Source organism: Trichechus manatus, unplaced genomic scaffold, assembly GCF_000243295.1.
Source record: "Trichechus manatus latirostris isolate Lorelei unplaced genomic scaffold, TriManLat1.0 scaffold00282, whole genome shotgun sequence".
Lineage (NCBI taxonomy): Eukaryota > Metazoa > Chordata > Mammalia > Sirenia > Trichechidae > Trichechus > Trichechus manatus.
The window spans coordinates 218,566-240,337 of NW_004444218.1; the positions used below are offsets into that span (position 1 = coordinate 218,566).

Genomic DNA, 21,772 nt, shown 5'->3' on the forward strand with positions numbered 1-21,772 from the left:
TAGATGCCCAACATTATTAGCCATCAGGGAAATACAAATCAAAACTACAATGAATTATCACTTATCACCAGTGTACGTAGGGTTGCTATGAGTCAGAACTGACTCAACCGCACCTAACAACCACCACCACCACTAGGTTGACTATAATAAAAAAAGATGGACCATAAGTATTGGTGAGGATGAAGAGAAATTAGAACACTCATATGCTGCTGGTGGGAATGTAAAATGGTACAGCCACTTTGGAAAACACTCTGGCAATTCCTCAAAAAGTTACACATAGAGTTACTACTTGACCCAACAATTCCACTCCCAGGTATAAAAAGAACATACAAAAAGAACAAAAGATTAATATTAAGAATATACAGAAAACTTGTACTAATCAATAAGGACAAACAATCTTACTGAAAATGGGCAAAAGACATAATGGGCATTAAATAGCAGAAGGAAATTCATAATCAAAAGTGTTCAACCTCATTAATAATCAGGGAAAAACAAAATCAAAATAAAATGGTATCTTATACTCATTCTGTTGGCAAATATCAAGAAGTCTGACCATACTTGTACTGGACAGAATGTACATTAATCAGCTTATTACATACATTTTGGATGGGTGGCATAAATTGATATACTATTTTGGAAAACAGTTTGCCATTATCTTGTGAAGTCTTACAACAGCATATCCCATGACTCAAAGTTCCTGCTCCTAAGTATAAACCCAAGAACACTTTAGCACATGAACACTAGGAGACAAATACAAAAGTGTTCGCAGCAGCTCTGTAATGGCCCAGACTGAAACAGCCCACACGCTCACTGACAGGAGAGTGGGCACGTTAAGTGTGGGGAAACCACACAACTGAATATTATTCAGAAGTAAACACAAATGAACTATAGCTGCAGGCAGTGTGGAAAAACCTGAGTAACGTAATGCTGTGTTTAAGAACAGCATCATCCAGAAGTCAGCATTTTTTTTCCTAATTGCCATCGAGTTGATTCCAACTCATGGTGACCCGTGTGTGTCAGAGTAGAGCTGTGCTCCATAGGGTTTTCAATGTCTGATTTTTCGGAACTAGATCGCCAGGCCTTTCTTCCAAGGTGATTTTGGATGGACACAGACCTTCAATCCTTTGGTTAACACCTGAGTGTGTTAACCATTTTCACCACCCAGGGGCTCACCCTTTATAGAAAGTTCACGTGCAACTAAAACCAAACATGGTTTAGGCAAGTGTATTTGAGTTGAATATGTGTATATGCATGAGAGAGGAGATGAGAAAGACAGAGAAGAGGGGAGAGAGAGAGAGAGGATATAAATGAATGATTAAAAATCAAAAGCATGGAAATGAAAACTATAAAATTCAAGATGCTGATGACCTCTGGGGGAGGCAGGAGGATGAAAACGGGAACACAGAGGTTGGTGGCAATTATTAACACTGCTTCAGCCTCCGTAAGTGTGCAGTGGGCTCACGTTGTAAACAGATGAATAAACTGGATGAGATTAAAGCTGGCCATACACAGACCAATGACAGCAACTATGTGTCAACCCAGGATTACCATGAATTAATCACAGGCTTTGTGGCTGAGGCCTACCAGAAAACCAGGTCTACCACGCTCTGCAGACACAGGGGTCCTCACAACATGCCCAGTGCACAACCTGAGACTGCCATCGACAAGGACCCATTTGGACAGTGTGCCAGGCCCTGTGCTCCCTGGCGTCAGAAAAGAGAAACTTCACCCTCAAGTGGCTCACAGACATGCAAAGATGCCTAGCCTAGCGCCACACACGGTACTGGGACACAAAAGGCACAGGGAAGAAGTCCAGAAACTGACATGTGGATTTAAGATAGGATAAAGGTTATATTTTAAATTAGTGGAGGAAAAGATATTTTATCTATATCTTTTGATGCTGGGACAACTGTGTAGTCTCTTAGACTATCTAAATAAAGTTGGATGCATATCTCATGTCCTATGTTGTTGCTGTGTGCCATCAAGTTGATTCCAACTCATAGTGACCCTATAAACCAAAAAACAAAGCTGTAGCTGTCGAGTTGATTTCGACTCATAGTGACCCTACAGGACAGAGGAGAACTGCCCCACAGGGTTTCCAAGGCTCTAAAGCTTTACAGAAGTAAATTGCCACATCTTTCTCCTGCGGAGTGGCTGGTGGGTTCAAACTGGCAACACTTCAGCTAGCAGCTAAGAGCTTAACCACTGTGCTACCAGGGCTCCCTGAACCTAGAAAAGGCAAGAGATAATTCAGGGAATAAAAGCTAACCCTGAAAAATGTTCTGGTTAGTATCTGCAGGAGATATTTGGGAAGATACTATAAACTTTTCCTTCCAGTACCTGACTAGGTAATTCAGAATAACTCTCCCTGCTGAGGATGAGGGGAAAGCTAGACAATCAGAAACACCTCAAAGAGCTAGTGCTAGTGAAGAGTGACTGAGTCACGGTGTAAGAAGGCAGAAATCCACAGAGGGATGGTTTTGCCTCAGGAACATTTACTGATGAGGAAGAAGTTGAGCAGAGCTTCTAAAAGACTTGAGGGCCCAAGGGGACCAAAGCAAGGACCCAGGGCCCATGAGGATGGGGTCTCTAATAAATCTTTTGGCTGGTACACCCAAAGGATGTACCCTAGTAATACAGGGATACTGGAAGTAAGCCAGCCCCTGTACCAGTGAGAGCCCAGCTTTGAGTCCCCAGAGAACCCCAGAAAACCTCAGCCCCTGAGCTGGATCAAGGTGACCCTGTAGTGCTGGTGTCTCACGAAGCTGGCATTAGCAGATAAAAGTGCTCTGGGGAGGAAAGTAACATCGACCTAGGCCTCAAACTATTTCTACAAATAATTTTTCAAATACCATGTCTGGCAGACAGTCAAAGGTAAATAGCACATGAAGGGATAAGACGATATGAATAAGAACCAGCAGGAACAACAGGCAATAGAAACAGATCCACAAGGGCTCCCAATACTAGAAATATCCAACATAAAATTCTAAAATAAAATAATGAAGTTTACTATACTCAAGAAGATAAAAAACTAGATTGAAAATTTTGGAAGAGAACTGAAACTATAAAAAAAATTGACAGCAGATTTTAAAAAGAGAGGACACTGTATCTCTTAGGGGAAAATGGAGAGAAGACATAATCAGAGAAGCAAAAAAAAGAAAAAAAAAAAATCACTGTTCTGTGGTTCCACAGAATCAATGAGACTTCCAAATCACCAAGAGAGGATCCCAAAAGTACTTACAAAGCAATGAAAAATCAGATTTGCATGAGAAATTTTAGATGCTAAAATTCTGTGGAACAATACCTTCAAGGGTCCAGGGGGAAACTAATTTTGAACCTAGGATTTCATTACCCAACCAAATGAAGATATACGGCAACAAAATAAAAAAGGAATTAAAAAAAAAAAAAAAAGAAAAGGACACAACACATAGTAAGGCTGTCGAAGCCCTGGACTGACCCTTTCTGATCTCAGCTCTACTCAGCTCACGCTTTGACACTTCAAGCCCTGCTATCTGAGAGCCTCTGCATTTGCTGTGCTCTGTTTTTATGTTCTTCCCCAGAACACCTGCATGGCTCCTCCCTCACCTTTTCTGGTCTCTGTTCAGTCAGTCAGTGAGACCTCTCTTGACCCTCCCTTTATAATCCCCTCCAGGGGTCCATATGGCCCTGCCCTCTTTATGTTTTTCACAGCACTCGTCTCACCCAGCACACTCCATCAGCTTGCTCATTTGTTTAGTCTGCAGATCCACGGAGGCAGGGATCCATTCTGCCTTGCTCACTGAGGCCTGCCCTGTGGCACAGCAGAGGCTCCAGAAATGTCTGCTGAATGAGTGAGTGAAGCAGTGGAGCCAACTCTTGGACCCGTATCTTACCCCCCTTTGCCAGGCTGCTCCTTCCCAACTCACTCACTGGCATCCAGGCAGCTGTACAAGCCAAAAAGCTCTGGAGGTGACCATGTGCTCATTATTCTCTTTTCCTCACCTACTCTACATCCAACCAACCGCCAAGTCTTGTTGGTTCTGCTTCTAAAAACCTTTTGAATCTCCTTTCTTCTCTCCACAGCCAGCACACTGATGCAAGCCACCTTTACCTATTGCTGGGACCATTGCAAAACTCACCCTGACTGCTTTCCCATGTCAGATAACATCACCCCTGTGGAAACTCCTCCAATGGCTCATGCTGCCTAGACTAAAGCCCCCACTTCTCACAAGGGCTCCATGATCTGCCCCTACTCATCTTTCCTGCCTCATCTCACCCCACCTTCTCTTTTGGCCACTATGCTGCAGCGCAGTGGCCTCAAATATACCAAGCTTCTCTGCACTTGGTGTTCCCTCTACCAGGAAGTTCTTCCCCCAGGTCTCTGCAGAGCTGGCTCATTCTCATTTAAACACCCTCTTCCAAGCTCTTCCCTGGCCACTCTTGTCTTATTATCCTGCTTATTTGCGTCTTAGCATCAATCCAGTCTACACGTATCTGGTTGACCTAAACTGTTTACTGGCTTATGTTTACCTCTCTACCAGACTGTCAGCTCCACGAAGGGGAGGAAAGGCTCTTTCATTGTCACTACTAAATCCACAGCCCCAGGTATGGGCAGGCATTCCTCAGCGCACTGACTGCTCCCGAGGGCCCAGCACCTGCCAGGCGTGGGGCTCCAGCCCTTATCCTACACTAAGCCTGGAGCCCATGGCAGTGTGCTAGAGAAGTCTGGTGGGGAAGAACTGCAAAGCACTTTGGCTTATTTTATAACTCTCCATCTTCACTTTTCAAGCGAGAATTCTTGCAGCAAGAATGAAACAAGCACCTACCACTACTGTTGACTCCCACTGGCTTCCAGTGGAGTAGTGAACCGGACCCAGTAAGTCCTTGCATATTTCTCGGAGTCGGTATTCAAACCCTAATCACAGAAAAAACAAAAAACAAAACAAAACAGAAAACAGGAACACATTACAAAAAGAAATAAAAAGTCAAGAATATGCTAAGTTTGTTGTGCATATCAAAACAAAATGAACAAATGCTTATTTTATCGCACTGGGCAAAATACCTCTTGCATGTCTCTCAGTTTGGGGCATTGAGACTCATAATCACAGATTCTCACTCACTCACTCACTCACCCACTCCCTGGACAAGCACTTGCTGAGCTGCGAGCTGGCACCCTCTCTGTGTGCTGGGCTCACCGAAAAAAGCAAGACGTGGCCAGTTCTGTGAGAAATTCCCCAAGGTGATGGGAAAATGTGGGGAATTGTTAAAGAAAGGGAGTGGGCTGGTCTGATCTGCTTCAGAGAAGACATCTTGGCAGCTGGTGTTAACAGGCCATCAGAAGGGTCAGGAGGTCAGCCCTCAGGAGGCACGAGATGGTGAAGGCATGAATGTGGACAGAGGAGGTGGGGATTGAGCTGAGGAGATGGAAGAAGCAGGCACAGGCCTGTCAACTCGAGAGTCATGGGCACAGTCAGATGTGGCTGCCAGAGGTGTTGGCTACAGAATCTGGAGGGTTTGTCACACTTGGGGGCAGCTCAAGCCATAGGGAATGGATGAAATCAAAGGGTATAGAATAAGAGGGATGAAGCTGGACTCCTAGGAACTTTGGACATGAATGAGGTCTTCTTTAATACTTGGCTACTCCTTTTACAGTTGAGAAAACAATGGACAGACGGAGGAAGTGACTGGTGCATGTGGAAGATGGAATAAAGTGAAGCAAGCAGGAGATGTGATCCCGCAAATGGATGGTGAGGCCAGGAGGAGGCAACAACTTCACAAAGAACATCACAGTGAGTCCTGATCAACACCCAGGACAAAGCAAACCAGACAGGAATGAGAAAAGGGGTTTCCCAAGGGGGATGGGGTTACAAGGCCCAAGATGTGACCGGAGAACCCCAGGAAAGCCAGTATGGTGTGAGGGCTTGGGAAGACTGAGTATTCAGAAAAGTCAGCGACAACATCTACTGGGCAGAAGAGTGAACATCAAACTTGTTACTGGAGTTCCTCTGGGGAGGTGAAGAGTGGCTTCCAGTTTATCAATAATGACTGTTGTGAACATAAACACATTTACATAATCTGAGGCAATCATGACATGTTAATTCTAGGAGTTACATTTATAAGGGTTTATCACGTTTCCCTCTGTCTTTTCCATACTTAAACATACGGGGGAGGATGATGAGAAAAGAAAAGCAAAAAGGCCAGGAGAAAAAGGCTGCTCTGCAGCCAGGCTGAGAAGAGAGGGCCTGGCCTGGGGCTGCAAGGTGACATAGAATGAACGTGAAGAGGGCTGTTCTCACACCATGGCCCCTGGGGGCCAAGTGCAGGTGGGAGCAGAGGCTGGTAAAGCACATTTGACTAGCAGAGGGCCGAAAGGCTAATGGGGTCACTTCAAGAGCAGTACATCCACCTCTTCCAACACACCTTGCTTTCTGCTGACCAATAAGACAGGGAAAGATGGGGGGATGCTGGCAAGGGGGCAGCCCAGGTGCTCTGAGAGCCCTGGCAGGGAAGCCTGGGTTGGAGGGCTGGGGAGGCAGATGGACAGTAGGCAGACCCTTCTAGGGTAGGAGGGGCTGGGAGAAGGAAGGGAAATGCAGGCCCACTGGAAGCTGCCAGAAGATGCCTTCCCCTGGGTGATGGGTTTTCCAAGGCTATGATGACAGGCAGGAGTCAGAACCTCTTGTCTCTGCTCCTCCAGAGAAAAATTTCCCACGCATTTCTCTTGGCCTCCTCCCTTCCAATCCTCCTGGTATGATGAGGGGATATCCTCAGGACCTTCTCTACTCAGGGCCTCAGAGCCTGTGATGCGCTGGACTGGCTGTACTAACCTCATCACAGCTCAGGCTGGGAGATGCGGGTGGAGGGCCCAAGCTAGCCTGAGAGGGGAACAGGCAGCCAGGGCCTCTGGTGGGGGTGGATCACAAGGAATGAGGGTACAGAGGGCCCTGCTCGACGGCACCTCTTCCCTGATTCATGGGGCTTAAGGAGGGTGGGCCATGTAGAGAGGATCAAGCCAGGCCTGGGAGGAACCTCACCTTCATTCACGAGGTACCGTGCATAGATGAGGAGCCAATGGCGGTACTCATGGCTGGACTGCAGGCTGAGTGCTGCTGCAACCTGGTTCTCCAGGTAGGCCAAGGTAGTCTCCTGCTGCACCACGTGAGGCATGGAGAAGAGCCGGGCAGCCTGCCTTCCTGAACTGCAGAGACCAGCAGAGCATGTATGGTGGGGCAGTGGGCACTGCCTAGGGGCAGAAGGCTGACACTATGTGCGCCAGGGCACAAGCAAGGAGCTGGCAGGGCTGCCGAAGGCCTCCCCTGAGGCCCACTAGCCAGTGTGCTGGCAAGCACCAGTGACTCCACATTGGCCTGTCTGCTCCCTGTCCCAGCCATGGGCCTTCTGGCCACTTTGGCATCCCAGGAACATGCCACCCTGACTGCCCCAGACCAGCTGCAGCATGCCAGGTGGGGCCCCTGAGACAGGGTCAGCAGCTCAGCTGCCTCTAAGACACCAACTGCCATGGGTCCCTTTGACCTGAGCCCCCACCCTGTGCCTACCATCTAGGCTCCTGAGATGGCCCATTTCCCCCCCTCCACCAAACTACTGTCCAACAAGAGCATCCATGACCCATAGCACCCTAGGACCATCTGGGCTGCTGTGACAGGGCCTGCATCTCAACACTCTGGAGGTATTAGCCAATGTGGGCCCACAACCCTCAGCACCCCTGGCCTGCCCAGCCCAGCCTGCCTGTGGGCATAGGGAGTAGGCAATGAGACCAGGCCAGGTAGGGTTGTGCTTGCACCAACCCGGGCACTTCCTGGGACAGGACTACCAATACTCAGGTCACATACTTGGAGGTACGGCCCTGGATGATGGCTAATGGTCCTGAGCACAGCATGGCATCTTGGGATGGAAGGCTGCTCCTGAAGTCTGCACACTGGGCCAGTGAGTCCTGCTTGTCAGAAACCAGGTTCCTGGGAAGGCAGAGACAGGAGTAGAGCTCAGGAAAATGGGGGAGGCTGGCAATGAAGCCATGGCAGAGCAAGTACCCCACCTGCCACAATGCCAGAAAGCTAGCTCTGGCTGAGTGCCACTGCGTGGTAGATAGATGCCCATCAGTGACAGGGTTCATAGTGATGGGCCTGGTAAGTTACTGTCTCAAAGGGAAAATTAATGATAATGAGGGTCACTGACAGGGCTCCTGGGGTGAACATTTCAGCTCCACGGTCTCAGTTCCTGATGACCGAGGGTACCCTCTGTGCGTGTGGAACATCCACCCAAGCAGGGGCCCACATCGCCCGGACCCTCGCCAGCTGCCAGGCCTCTCATCTTCCTGTGCCTCTACAACGGCCCCAGGCAGTCAGTTCTTGCACCGTCTCTGGACCTTTCACATCTTTGTTAGGAAAAAGTCTTTATACCCTTTTTAAAAGTCGAGTACCTTGGTAAATAGACTCTCTTCAAAAATACAAAGAAGTCAACAAAGATTCTATAATTCTCTTCTTAATCAGCTTTCTTGCATTATTATAGATCACAAATAATACACAACGTTTTGCAATTTGGGGGAGAGTGCTAGACAGCAGTTGGTGAAGTTTGTTTTTGTTTCAGTTTTTTTAGCTCAAGAAAGAAATATCAGTGTGAGCATACAATTGTGCTTGGCAACTCTTAACAGAAAAGGGGCTGGAAGGACCAAAGGTGCAGGCAGAAGGAAAGAATTTCTTGGAGTGCCTGGTACACAGTTTACATACTTCATACATCTGGTTAAGATCTTTGATGTACAGAGATTATACAGATACAGAAAAAAACTCCAAGTTCCAAAATGAGCAGAGGAAATGTACAGATTCTCCACATCAGGGGGTCAACGTACAACCTTAGTAACTGACAGAGTGTGCGGGAAGTACCACCTTGCACCTCTTAAGCTTACAGAAATCGACTAGTGTGAAGTCAACTCCACTCTGCCAATGATGGCTATGGGGCTCGGTCTGAAAATATGTACCAAGAACCATAAAAATGTTCATATGCCTATTCCCAAAACAGTGACCCCAGGGCATAATGCAAAAGGAGAAAGTGCCCTTTGTACACATGGTCTGAGGGCAGAGAGGCCAGGGGCTGGTAGCCTCATGGGGACAGCAGGGCATGTCCTGGCAGGTTTCAGCTCCATCTTCTCCAGCAGACAGAGCCAAGCAGGGGTCCAATGCTCAGAAAACATGGAAGCAGGGTCAGGATGGCCTACCACCAGGACTGGGGCCTTTGCTCACTGCTCTGGGTCCCAGGGCAGACTGCCACTCTCCCAAGGGGAACCGCCAAGAGGGCAGCTTGCTTACCATGTAGAAAGAGACGGATTAAAGCAGTATGCTTTCCCATCGGACAGGTTCATCACTGGGATTCCATGCTGTGTCAGCAAGATTTGTGACACCGTCATATCACTTCCTGGGGGACAGCAGAGAAGTGAGTTCCGGGTGTGCTCTGACCAGACCAAGTGTTTGCACATGCACCATGAGAGAAATCCGAACCACAGTTCCCTCGGTCCCAGCAATAGGCTCCTTAACGCTGACTGTGAAACTAGGGAGCTGCTGCTGTATGATTTATGTGTGCCATCCTCTCACAGGCCCATTCAAATGTGCCCCAGGAGATACAGTCTCCCTCTGCCATGGGATGTACCACCTGCCTCACTGAGAGCCTCTGCCCTCCCACGTCAGAACTGGGACTCAGGCTGCCCTGCCCAGGCTCCTACCCCACTGGACCAGGGGCAGCCCACTCCCTGGCTTACCTGCCAAGATGGAGTGTAGAGACTCTTCTTTCACCACCACCACCTGTTTGTGAACATCCCTGAGGAGAGACAGGAAACATCTTACTCTCTAACCTTAGCAAATGCATCAGACTGTGCTGAGGCTGCTAACCCCACCGCCACCCACACTTTCCCGTGCAGTTCTAGGTGTAGGCTCCCAGCCACAGCCTCCTCACGTGAGAGGAGCTCTGGGTTGCAGTGGCTTCTGCTCCCTGTGCACCAATATGCTCCCTCTGCAGACATCTATAGCAGAGGGCCCAGGCAACAGAGCTCCAAGGTCCACCACCTCTGCCAGCACTGCCCACACACCCTGGAAGAAGCCAGGCCACAGCAGCCATGCCAGAATCATGGCCACGCTCTTCCAGCTGACAGCCTGCTTCCAATGAACCCCACACGAAACCCCTGCCGTATTCAATTAGACACTGAGATCTGTCACGCAGTCCGTTCCTGTCTCCTGTGCAGCACAAGGCCACCTCAATTCTTCTGGCATACCTCCTCCACCCCTCACCTAGCACAGGGGCCAACACAGGGGTGTCTCTGATTTCTAAGGGCCTCCTCCTGAGAGAGGAGCGTTAAGCCCCACCAGGCCAGCAGGGCCTGAGGGCATGTCAGCTGGGTTCCCTGCAGTGAGAAGGCTTGAGCAGGTGGGACCTGCAGCCTTCCTGCCCTGCCTGGACCCCACCCAACCCTGTGCATGCCCTCTCACCAGACAGATAGCGTGGCTGCAGCCGTGAGTGCCATGACGTAGGAGCCTGTGCAGTGCAAAGTCGAAATTGGGGACGGCAGGAGGATAGGAGGAAGGAGCCGGCGGCCACAGATGGAGAACACCGACAGCATCCTCTTTTCACAGGCGACACACACTATGTCACTGCAAAGGCAGAGGACAGACAGGTGTCACTGGGGGTCTGGAAGCTGCAGCAGAGGCAGCAGCCCCGGCAGAGGCAGAAGCTCCAACACAGGCAGAGCCTTCACTGACCAGGCTCAGCCTGTGCCCAATAGGAGAAACCCCGTTTGCAACACTGCCTTCCCTGAGTGGGTTCAGCCCAAGGGAGAGGACAGGAGTGGGCCTGCCATGGGACAGAGCCTCTGAGGACCAGGCATGGCAGGGCTGACAGGAGCCTAACTGAAATGTTTGATTAGAAAGAGACAATGGTCTTCTCCTGTCCACAGGTGTTGCTCAAGCTCTTCTGAGACCACACTAGCACTGACCTAAGGTGCGCGTGCTTGGAAAACTACTGAACCTCACAGTTACCCAGGAAGTGTGCTTCGACTGCCAGATGAGCCACACAGAGCACCCAGAGAGTCGTCTCCAGTCTACAACTAGCCAGACAAGTCTTGAGAAGGTCTCTGCCAAGACAGGCTGAGAAAGTGCTTGAACAACTGAGCGCATCTCCCACCAGCTGAGTGCTCAGGAGGCCTTTACAGCCCAGGATGTGAGAGGTGTGCTGCTCCCTGAGGAAGGAGTGCTTCACGAGAGAGTGGATGTTTAGACACTGCTGAACGCCTCTCTCTGTGCAACCATGGGCCCTTTGGACACGCCTCAGCACAAGCAGGCTGCCATCTTCCCAGTGAGAGCCATAGGGTGAGGCTGGAGCCTCAGACCTCAGAAAGCTATGGCATGTGAGCAGCTCAGCCCAGCAAGATCCTGTTACCGGCAGACCATCCAAAGCCCTCCTTAATGTCACTTTGATTCTGCTCAGCTAGTACCTGTGGTCTGCATGGAGACCCTCCACTGCCGCAGGCTCACAGCAAGAAGGTCTTGTAAGAAGCTCTGCCAAATGCCTATCCCAGAGACACTGTGGTTATCAGGCCTCTGAAAAGGGAGAGGCGAGTGGGAAGTTTTTGTTTACAAATGTCTATTTTGAGAGTATGAGGCAGCAGGGAATTCTATGAGGTGATATGACTAAATTTGGTCTGCTTATCTCTAAGGGTCAGAGCCTTTCTCAAGCCAGGCCATGGCAAAGAAAGCAACCACTCTAGGGCTGCAGCATCAGGGAGCAGGTCTGCAGGCCAGCTGGGCCAGGCAGAACTGTGTAGGAGGAGGGTTCCAGGTCTTCAGGCTGGCCGCCCCTCCCAGAAACTGCTGCGTTGCTGTACGAGAGGCCATGCTGACATCCCTTACACCCAGCTGGTATGCACCACCTGCCCTGAGACGAGGGACAGAGAGGGGGCTCATGGCAGCACCCAACATACAGGCTTCTCTGCCCTTTACAAGCCTGCTAATCCTAAGGCGGAAGGTGAGGGAGGAACAGAATGCAGGGGTTTTTCTAGGCCTAATGCCACAAACTCACTGAGGGCCATGGGAACCCTGACCTAGGAGGTAAGGTCAAGTGTTTGCGGACACTTGTAAAAGCATCCTACATGTAAACTCATAATAAATGATAACGGGACTAATTAAAATAAGTATTTTTCTAAGCAAATCATCTTTGTAAAACCCTTGTAAGGGTACAGGGTCCTTAAGTCTTCACAGGAAGTGATGCAAACACTGGACCCTCTCTCCAGATAGAAGTAGGTGCAGGGCAGAGCTGCATTCAGCTCCAGGGGGCTCATGGCCCCAAGGCCCACAGGAGGAAACTGGGCTAACAACCTCTGAAACAAGGTCCTCCCCTCAAAGTGCAGTCAGGGAAAGACTGGGCTGGAGGTTTAGGGGGCAGTAAGAAACCCTCCCAACTACCTTGGATAAATATCTAGGGTCAGAGAGCTAAGCAGAGCTCAGCCTAGAACCCAAGACTTTAGGAATCTGCTGCAGACACAATAATCAGATGATCTGGGTTCAAATCCTGGCTTGGGTGACCCTCTATGCCTCAGTTTCCCCATCTGTAACCTGGGGATAATAATGCCAACTTGGTTGGACGTTGGGTTGGGACTGAAAATGACAAATGCACAAGCTGGGCCTGGAGCACGGCCAGAGTGAACTCTCCATAGGAGCTAGCATGTGAGAGGCAGTGCACCTCCCCCGAGAGAGGGCCACATCCCAGGACAGCAACAGTGTCACGCAGCACAGCATATAAAAAAAGTCATGCTGGGCTAAGGCCCCTCTGCTCTTACCAGCTTCCAGCAGCAGTGAGGATCCGGCTGGTGAGCACCGTCTCCCACTCCTTCCCTTCCCGGTTACATTTCAAACGGCTCAGCTTCACACCCCCCACGGCTGTCACTTCATTCTCCACCTCAATGTACATGGAGGGGTCGGAGCTCACCTGGAGGGAGGAAAGTGAACACCAAGTCCTTCTAAGCAGCAGTGAACCCACTCAGACACAGACCTAGAGCCAGGTCGTGAGGAAAGTGGAAGACAGAGAGAAGGAGACAGAGCTGGCTGGCCAGCAGAGGAGGGTGATGGGCGGGGGGCAGTGACAGGGCTGGAGAGGAGAGCCAGAGGTCTGGATGTGTGGCTCCCAAGGGCAGAGAAACTGCTGGAAGCTGGTTTCTGCCTTCTTATCCATGTGGCCGAACAGCCAGGGAATCAGCACCAGAGCTCCAAGACCCCAAAAGTCTCCTAATCCAACCGCCTCATTTTACAGGTGAGAACACAGAGACTCAGAGACGGCAAGTGACTTGCTCAAGAACACACAGCAAGTGAGTACTACCACCAGCCAGAGACAGAACTGGGAGTGAGACTTGAGTTTCCTGCCTCCAAGTCTGTGGATCCTTCAAAGATTGTGGTGGGAAGGTCCCTATCACTCAAAGCATTTGGCAAAAAACAGTCGTGGTAGCTGTGAGCTTAAGAACACATATGAGCACTGCTGACCACTATGGTGCCCCTGCCTCTGCTCACATCAGCAAACAAGAACAAAATCACATGGGTTCCTAGCCTTTGGCCCCACCCATTTCACAACTCTGCACCATGACCCAGAAGGACTTGTGACCGGGAAGGGCAACATCTACCCTCTGGTGCCCTTTGAGGACTGGCCTGGGCCTGGACCACTGTATGGATGCTAGTGACCACTGCTCTGGAGGTCTGGGCCCCTGAGGACATGACACCTGAGCTGAGATATGAAGAGTGTGTAAAGAGGCGGTAGCGTGTGCAGTGACGCCATAGTGGAAGGCCTGGGTGCTGGTGTCTGACCGAGTGACCAAAGGGTCTCTGGTTATAAAGGCTATTTGCTCTAGAACTCTGTTTGGACAAGCACATGTTTATATGCTTCCACCCCAAGGGCTCAAGTAGCCCTGATGGCACCTCCTTGTTGGGCACTGAGAAGTAGATGAGGTCACGGGACAGTCAGGAGAGCAGACCTCTACCCCACAGCCCAACAGGCACCAAGCCCAAGGCAGCCCCCAGGGACAGCGTGGATATCAGAGGAGGCTTCCAGAAGAGGGGGCACTTGAGTCTTGAAAGACAACAGAAACTGGCCATCTAGAAGAAGTAATAGGAACGACAGCCCTGCAGTTGGGACTACAAGGTCAAAGCCAAAAAGGAGAATGAGGCACTAGGGAGGGGGTGAGCAATGGGGCTTCTGGGGAAGAGACTAGTGATCCTGATGATGGTTACCCTGATCAGTTCCTACTGCCTCCAGAAGGTGATGGAGAGTCACTGGAGAAGAGTACCCCAGACAGTGACAGGATATGGTTTATATGGGAAAGAGAGAGAATGTGTATGTGTGTGTGCCTGAGACAGAACATGGGGAGACCCCAGTGCTCACCTGGAGGGTGAATGCTCTCTGCGGGCCTGGAATTGGCAGCTTCAGTGCAAGTGCTGGTGCAGACAAACACAAGGCGTCCTTCTCTGCAGTCAGGGAAGCTGGAGACTGGAAAAGCCAGAAATGCCCCTGAGCCCCACCCCAACACTACAGGGGTAGCATTAGGTAAAGGTAAGTTACCCAGGGGTGAGGCTGGGCCTGTTACCAGTGTACTTTCACCTATTCTGAGGGAGAAAGTGCAGACAAATGCTACAGGGATCCCCACTTTACAGATGAGGAAGCTGAAGCCAGGAACCTGTGCGAGGTCTCTACATGGGCCCATGGCAGGGCTGAGGGGGAGCGTGTCTAGCCAGCTGCCACCCAAGTCACCCACCCTGATAAAGCACACCCACAGACCCTCCTTTCCTGCTCTGGGGACACTCAGGCTCAAGTACTCAGCCTGGGGGGTTCAAGTGTGAGACGGCAGGGACATGCCCACTGGCCTGAGCCTCACCTGGACAGACAGAGACACAGGCATGAGACGGGAGTCTTTTCGAGGCCGCCCCTTCTTCTTTTTCTCTACCGTCTCTGCCTCAAGCTCGAGTTTTCGCTTGGACAGTGAAGAAGGCTTGGTCACAGGGACCTTTTCATCGCTGTCACTGCTGCTCTCTAGGAGGTCCCGAGGCCTTATTTCTTTCACCAGATTTTGCTCTTTCAACCTGCACAAGCACAAACACTCATAGGTCTTTCCATATAGCTACTGATTTTATAATAGTTTAAAAAAAAAAAAAAATCAATACTCATCCCAAAACAAGAGCCCCTGGGTGGCGCAAACAGTTAAGTGCGCGACTGCTAGCCCAAAGGTTGGTGGTTCAAACCCAATCCAGAGATACCTCAGAAGACAGGCCTTGTGATCACAGGTCTTTCAAGGTCACAGCCTTGAAAACCCTATGGAGCAGGTCTACTGTGCACACATGGGGTCTTCATGAGTTGGAACTACTCGATGGCAGCTAACAATAACATCCCTGAATGTTAACAAAAAAGCAGAGAAGGACTTCTGGTTTCCTTCCGACATGTAAAGAGCTTGGAAGGTGTCATTCCTATTCTTACGACAAGACAAAGCTGAAAAACTGAAAATCAATAACTCTTCTTAGAACCATCAGAGAATTAACATTACAAGCCAAAGCACCACCCTGAAAACTGGAGACTACAGAGAGTCATAGCTCATCTGGAGCAGAAGCCCCAGGAGCCAGTTACTGGTAGGGATACTTAAACAGTAATTGAGGAATTGCTGGAGGCTTGAGAGTTAAAGCTCCTGGGGGCCCAATTTATGAGTCCCCACACTTTCATTAGTTTTACCTCCAGGAGCCCTACCAGGTTCTCCCCAGTGAAGACAAAAAAAATTCCAGTGTGGGAAGGGAAAAAGAACAATTATACCCAGACTTCTGCTCTCTATAGCAAAGGCCTGCCCTCAAGGGATACTACTTTACCGGAGCCTTAGCTGACCTGGGGAAAGGGCAATTAGCCAACGTCAGGTCCTCTAGCCTTCCTGGCTTACATGAAGGGAGAAAAAAAGGCTAAGAAACTCTTCTGAAAGTCACAGCTCAGGGACTCTGGCCCATGAAAAAACTAGGGATTTAATCTTGAGATTATATAAGGCTCACTATCGCTAATGCCTCACAACCATATCAACTGGGCTCCAGTGTAATAACAACGGATTATAACTGAGATAACTGCAAGACACAGACTCTACTTAAGAAGTAGTTTTTGGAACACCCAAAGACAATAAGAGGGACAAAAACAAGGACATTAGAGGAAATTGAAGTCTCTGACACTGAAAGCCATAGCAAAGAGCAAACACAGCCTAACTCCTAGTTAGATAAACATAAAACCTCACACTAAAGGCTTATTTATCTCAATTCCTAATACTCAATACACTGTGTCTGGCTGTCAACAAAAAATTACAACGCATGGTAAAAGACACCAAACAAACATACAACAAAAACCGAGTCTGAAGAGACAAAGCAAGCATCAGAACTAGACTCAGATATGGCAGAGATTTTGGAATTATGAGACCAGGAATTTAAAGTAACTATGATTAATATGCCGAGAGCTCTAATGGAAAAAGTAGGCAACATGCAAGAACAGGTGGGTAATGGTAAGCAGACAGATGGAAATGCTAAGAAAGAATAAAAAAGAAATGCTAGACATCAAAAATACTGTAACAGAAATGAAGAATGCCTTTGACAAACTCATTAGACTAGACACAGCTGAGGAAAGTCTCAGTGAGCTTGAAGATATGTCAAAAGAAATTTCCCAAACTGAAATGCAGAGAAAAAAGAATGAAAATAAAATCAAAACCAAAAAAATGAAGAGACTATCCAAGCACTGTAGGACAATTACAAAAGATGTAAAATACACATAATGGAAATACCAGGAGAACGAGAAAAAGAGTAGAAAAAATATTTGAAGGAATAATGTCTGAATATTTTCGAAAACCAATGACAGACACCAAATTACAGATCCAGGAAGCTTAGAGAACCTCAAGCAGGATAAATACCAAAAAATTTACACTTTTGCACATCATATTCAAACTGCAGAAAGACAAAGACAAAGAGACCAGTGGAAAAAACCACCTTATCTATAAGGGAAGAAGGATAAAATTACATCAGACTTCTCTTCAGAAATCATGCAAGCAAGAAGAGTACGGAGTGAAATATTTAGTGTTGAGAAAAAAAAAACCAACCACCACCTAGAATTCTGTATCCGATGAAATTAATTATCCTTTAACAGTGAAGGAGAAATAAAGAATTTCTCAGACAAAAAAAACAAAACAAAACAAACAAATCCCAAAACAGGAAATTTGTTGCCAGTAGACCTGCTTGCAAGAAATGTTAAGTTCTTCAGAGAAAGAAAATGATATAGGTCAGACACTCAGTTCTACATAAAGAAAGGAAGACTGTTAAAGAAGGAGTAAAAGTAAAATACAATCTTCTTTCTTATCCTTAACTGATATAATAAATGTTTGTTCAAAATAATAGTAACAATGTATTAGATGATTATAGCTTATGGATAAGTGAAATGAATGACAGTCATGTTATAAGGGATACGAGGGAGGAAATAGGAATACTCTGTTACAAGGCTCCTGTACATACATGAAATGGTGTAGTGTTCTCTGAAAATGGACTTAGATTAGTTGCAAATGTATATTACAAACTCTAGGGCAACAACTAATACATTTAAAAAAAAAGTATAATTGCTGTGTTAAGAAAGGAGAGACAAAAGAATCATATAAAAGCTCAGTTAAAACCAAAGAAGGCAGAAGAGAGGGAAAATAAAAACAAAACAACAACAAACCAAAGAATAAGTGCAATGAACAGAAAACAGTTACAAAACGAATAGTTTTGTTTTTTATTGCACTCTGACAGTGTGGTATTGGCGAAAAAAAGAGACATATAGGTCAATGGAGCAGCATAGAGAGCCCAGAAATAGACCCACACAAATACAATCAGCTGACCTTTGACAAAGCAGACAAGTCCAGACAAGCAGCCCCTAGTCACCCTGCAGTGGATGCACCCACGACAGGACAGCACTTAGGATCCCGGCCCCTGTGGAGCAAGGTGGCCAGGCCCACTTCTTACTTTATCTAGCTCCTGACTCACTGGATGCACACTCAGTTCCCTACAGTGGCTTGGAAGGAGGGATCCTAGCAGGATGCAGAAAAGCTGGGTGCCAGTGAGTAGAGGCTGCACACAATTGCTCTGGTCGCCTCAGGAGGAGGATTTCCCGCACCCCCAAGAAATAAAGAACTACATCCTATGTGACCTGGCTGTCATCAAATGGGGTGAGCACAGAGAACAGACAAGTAGCAAAGAGCCTACAAGACCTCAGAAGCCATTGGCCTTCACAAAGACCCCACCCAAATCACTTTTATCCAATCTCCCTACCTCCTGGTCAGTTTCTGAGCAAAAGGCCATTGTTTCCACAGTGCCACAATACCAGAGCCATCCACCTCTCCAACCATTCTCTTGCTTCCCTTTTGGTAAACCCCGGGCTCCATTCAAACTACCACATTCTTCTAAGCATAGCCTCTGCACTGACCAGTTCTGAGCCCTCCCCCATGGCTCCTCCAGCCATCTTCCAGCAAAAAGCAGCCTCGCAGCTCACCAAGGGCCCTGCAGTCTTGCGCCCGTGTCCTGGAGTGACTGGATAGGCTCTCCCGATGGTAAGGGCAGACTCCTTGGTGGGAAAGTGGACCTGCACTGCCAGCCTCACATCTGTACCTTCCCCGATCTCTCAGGAACCCAGGCAGCCACCACCTACCTTTCAACGGCTGTTGGTGTCACGCTGGTCATGGCGGGAGCACCCGACGTGGCTTTGGATCGCTCTGTGAATCGCGAGTCAAACGCTTTCATGGGTTCAATCTTGGACGGGGTGGTTAGCACAGAGGGGGACGACGCAGCAGAAGCAGAGGTAGCAGTCACACTGGGGGGTTGGGGAGAAGATAAGAGAGTACATCAAGCAGACATAGCAAGGATTTGGGAGTCTGGGATCTGTGTTACTTAGAGCCAAGCAAAAGGGGCAGGAACGTCGAACTTTCTATAAACAAAAAAATTTCAAGGTGCAATCTACTATTCCTGACTTTTTCTTTAACATTTTCCAGTGTTAAAGTTCTAGAAGCTTGGCTACTTGAGGTCATGTGCAGTGCATTCACATTTGGCCCTTTGCATTGTTCTGAGAGCTTGTGGGGCAGCACGAGGCCCTGAAAACGATCCTTACAAGCCTTCTCCCCAACCATACTGCCCCATCTCCATGACCTGAGTACAACATTTCCACCTGAAACCACTACAACCACCAGCCTTTCCTGCTTGCACAATGGATCTGACCAGAAAAGCCCCCATTCAGAGTCCTGAAGCCATTGCTTCATTCTCAGCCAAGCCCCTGCCACCCAGGAAGCCCCTCCCAGCTCTCACTGAGACTAAAAAAGTTTCCAGTACTCTCCTCCAAGTACTCACTCCATAGGTTAGAGAGGCCCAGGCATGAGCCTGCCCACTTATCTCCATGCCCAAGCTTGTCTCGCACACTCAGTCCAAAGGCTGGCCATCCTGCTGACCTTATCCAGGCTGATGCACCCTGACCTTCATCCACCTGCCTGGCAGTCATCCTGGAAAGCCCTCTCCTCCTTCCCCATGACCTGTGACAACCAAGTTATGTAAGGGTAGATCCCCGAAAATTTTCAGATCTGGGCTATCTGTCCTTTCAGGACCTAGGACTCAGATCAAGCCCACACCTCCATCCTTCCTCCCTGGACAGTTTGCTTCCTAACCCTGGCTCCTTCTCTTCTAACTCTACCTTACACTTCCCTTAAAGCAGTGACTCTTGACCCTTAGTGCATGCCTCCATGGTCATGAAACCAGCACCCACAAATAGAGGGCTGCAATAGCACAAGACTCCATCTCCACCAATGGAGACTCACTTCTGACAGTATCACTTGGGTCTAAGGCGATGGCTAAATCTGGGTACCACTGTCTGCTGGAGTGATCTTACTAAAAGGCTTCTGTGTCTCTCTATGGTCTCTAGGGAAAAAGACTAGAGTCCCTGGTTCAGCACAGAAGCCCAGCTTTTCTCTCCTCTTTCCTGCCACTCCTCAGGGTCTCTGATCTTACCGCTATCTCTACTGCCTCTCTTGGTTGGCTTGTATGGTCCTTCCCTTGGTTGGCTTGTACGGTCCTTGGGTGGCACACACATATGAGAAGCCTTCCTGAGACCTGGCCACCAACCCCCGAGATGGCTAGCCATCTTTTCCCAGGGGATTCAAAGAGCTATTTCTGCAATCCTGTGGCTGCCTCTTCTCCCACTCGCCTATATACTCCCTGAGTAAAGGCACCAATCAATCAATCACCCATGGGTGCCTGGGCCCTAGCATAGTGTGTAACCCAAAGCAAATGCTGGGCAAATGTTTGCTGATGAATGAAGAATTCCTGGATCTTACTCATGTACACCTGGTCCTTTTTGACTTTTAATTTGGTTTCCAGGTAACCGTCAGTGAAGACACGGGCTCTTTGAGTGAATATAATTCTGAGAGTGGTAAGGTGTGTCTGAGCCCTAGCGCACAAGCACCTGGCTAGGATGAATGAGTGTGGTGATGCTCCCAGCAGAGCAAAGTAGAGGCCCAAGCTTCAGAAATGCTAGGCCACCTGCAGTGTAGACCCTACAGAGGCAAAATCTCACCAACAGCTTTCCCAATCCTAGCAGCTCAGCCCTTGGGATGCATCTTTCCATCAGAACCACACCACTGGCTAGTTATGACATCCTCCTTGTGAAGTCCTTATGGTTCTGTGCATCAGAGACTCACCCGACTAAGTGCTTCCCTTCTGAGGATGCCCTCATTTGACATCAAGCATTTCTTTCCTTATTAAAGGGGCCAGAAAGTGCAAGTAGAATGAAATTCTCTCTACCTGCAACTGTGACCAAACCTGAATTTTCCCCAGGGACGACTAACCTGTCTTTACTGACAGATTCGCCCACAGGCTTGGCGCCAACTGCCGCCATATGCTCTGTGGAAGGCTTCGAGGCTCCGAAGGAGTTGGGGGTACTGGAATCCAGTGGCAGTAGCTGTGGACTGCTATGAGAGGAGAGCACGGTTCCCGCCAGAGACCCAGAAAGTGGGATGCTGTTAAAGAATGCCGTGGAGAAGTCCCTGTCACCAAGCAAGAATGAAAGTCAATCTCAAAAATAAGAAACCACGGCAAGTACTTTATACATTCTAAATAACTTTTTTTTTTCCTCTCAGTACTAAGGAACTACATGTTTATGGCAGAAATTTTGGACAGTTACAGAAAAGCAGAAAGAAAATTAAAATTACTTGATACACTATTTTTAGTTAAATCTAAGATACCACTGATTATAAGATGCACTGGTACTTTATGTACCACTAGAAAGAAAAAAATGCTACCAATTATAATTGTCACACATCATTGATCATAAGATGCACCCTGATTTCAGAGGTGTTAAAATATGCAAACGTGTCTTTTTTGTTGCTGTGTGCCATTGAGTCAATTCTGACTCAAACATGTCTTAGAACTAATGAAATGCAGTATATAGAGGGCCACCTTTTTGTTAAGGGCATACCACTATTTGGATGTACCATGATTTAATCCAGCCTCTAATGAAGAATGTCAGGGCTGTCTCCCAGTTTTTCCTATAACAGATACTACTGCAACAAGAGGCAATATATTGCAGTGTTAAGACTGAGAGGCGTGGGCCGGACTGCTCAGGTCTAACTCCTCTGCCACTTGCCAGCTCTGTGACCATGGGTACCTTACCACTCTTTGCCTCAGACTCCTAGCTGCACAATTGTCACTGTTAGGACTAAAGCAGCTAATGCAGCATATAT

General features: G+C 48.4%; 1 protein-coding gene across 1 annotated transcript in view; it reads right to left on the minus strand.

The window, feature by feature from the left end:
- The window catches only part of LOC101344445 (protein HIRA), a 78,191-nt gene that overhangs the window by 19,268 nt on the left and 37,151 nt on the right, over positions 1–21,772 (minus strand). Inside the window, exons 13-23 of the mRNA XM_023725040.1 lie at positions 20,879–21,076; positions 18,700–18,861; positions 14,891–15,095; positions 14,401–14,505; positions 12,812–12,960; positions 10,470–10,631; positions 9,746–9,804; positions 9,300–9,405; positions 7,830–7,952; positions 7,014–7,177; positions 4,806–4,894 (exon numbers count right to left, since the gene is read on the minus strand). Of these exons, the coding sequence (XP_023580808.1) occupies positions 4,806–4,894; positions 7,014–7,177; positions 7,830–7,952; positions 9,300–9,405; positions 9,746–9,804; positions 10,470–10,631; positions 12,812–12,960; positions 14,401–14,505; positions 14,891–15,095; positions 18,700–18,861; positions 20,879–21,076 (1,522 nt within the window). The remainder of the gene's footprint in view (positions 1–4,805; positions 4,895–7,013; positions 7,178–7,829; positions 7,953–9,299; positions 9,406–9,745; positions 9,805–10,469; positions 10,632–12,811; positions 12,961–14,400; positions 14,506–14,890; positions 15,096–18,699; positions 18,862–20,878; positions 21,077–21,772) is intronic.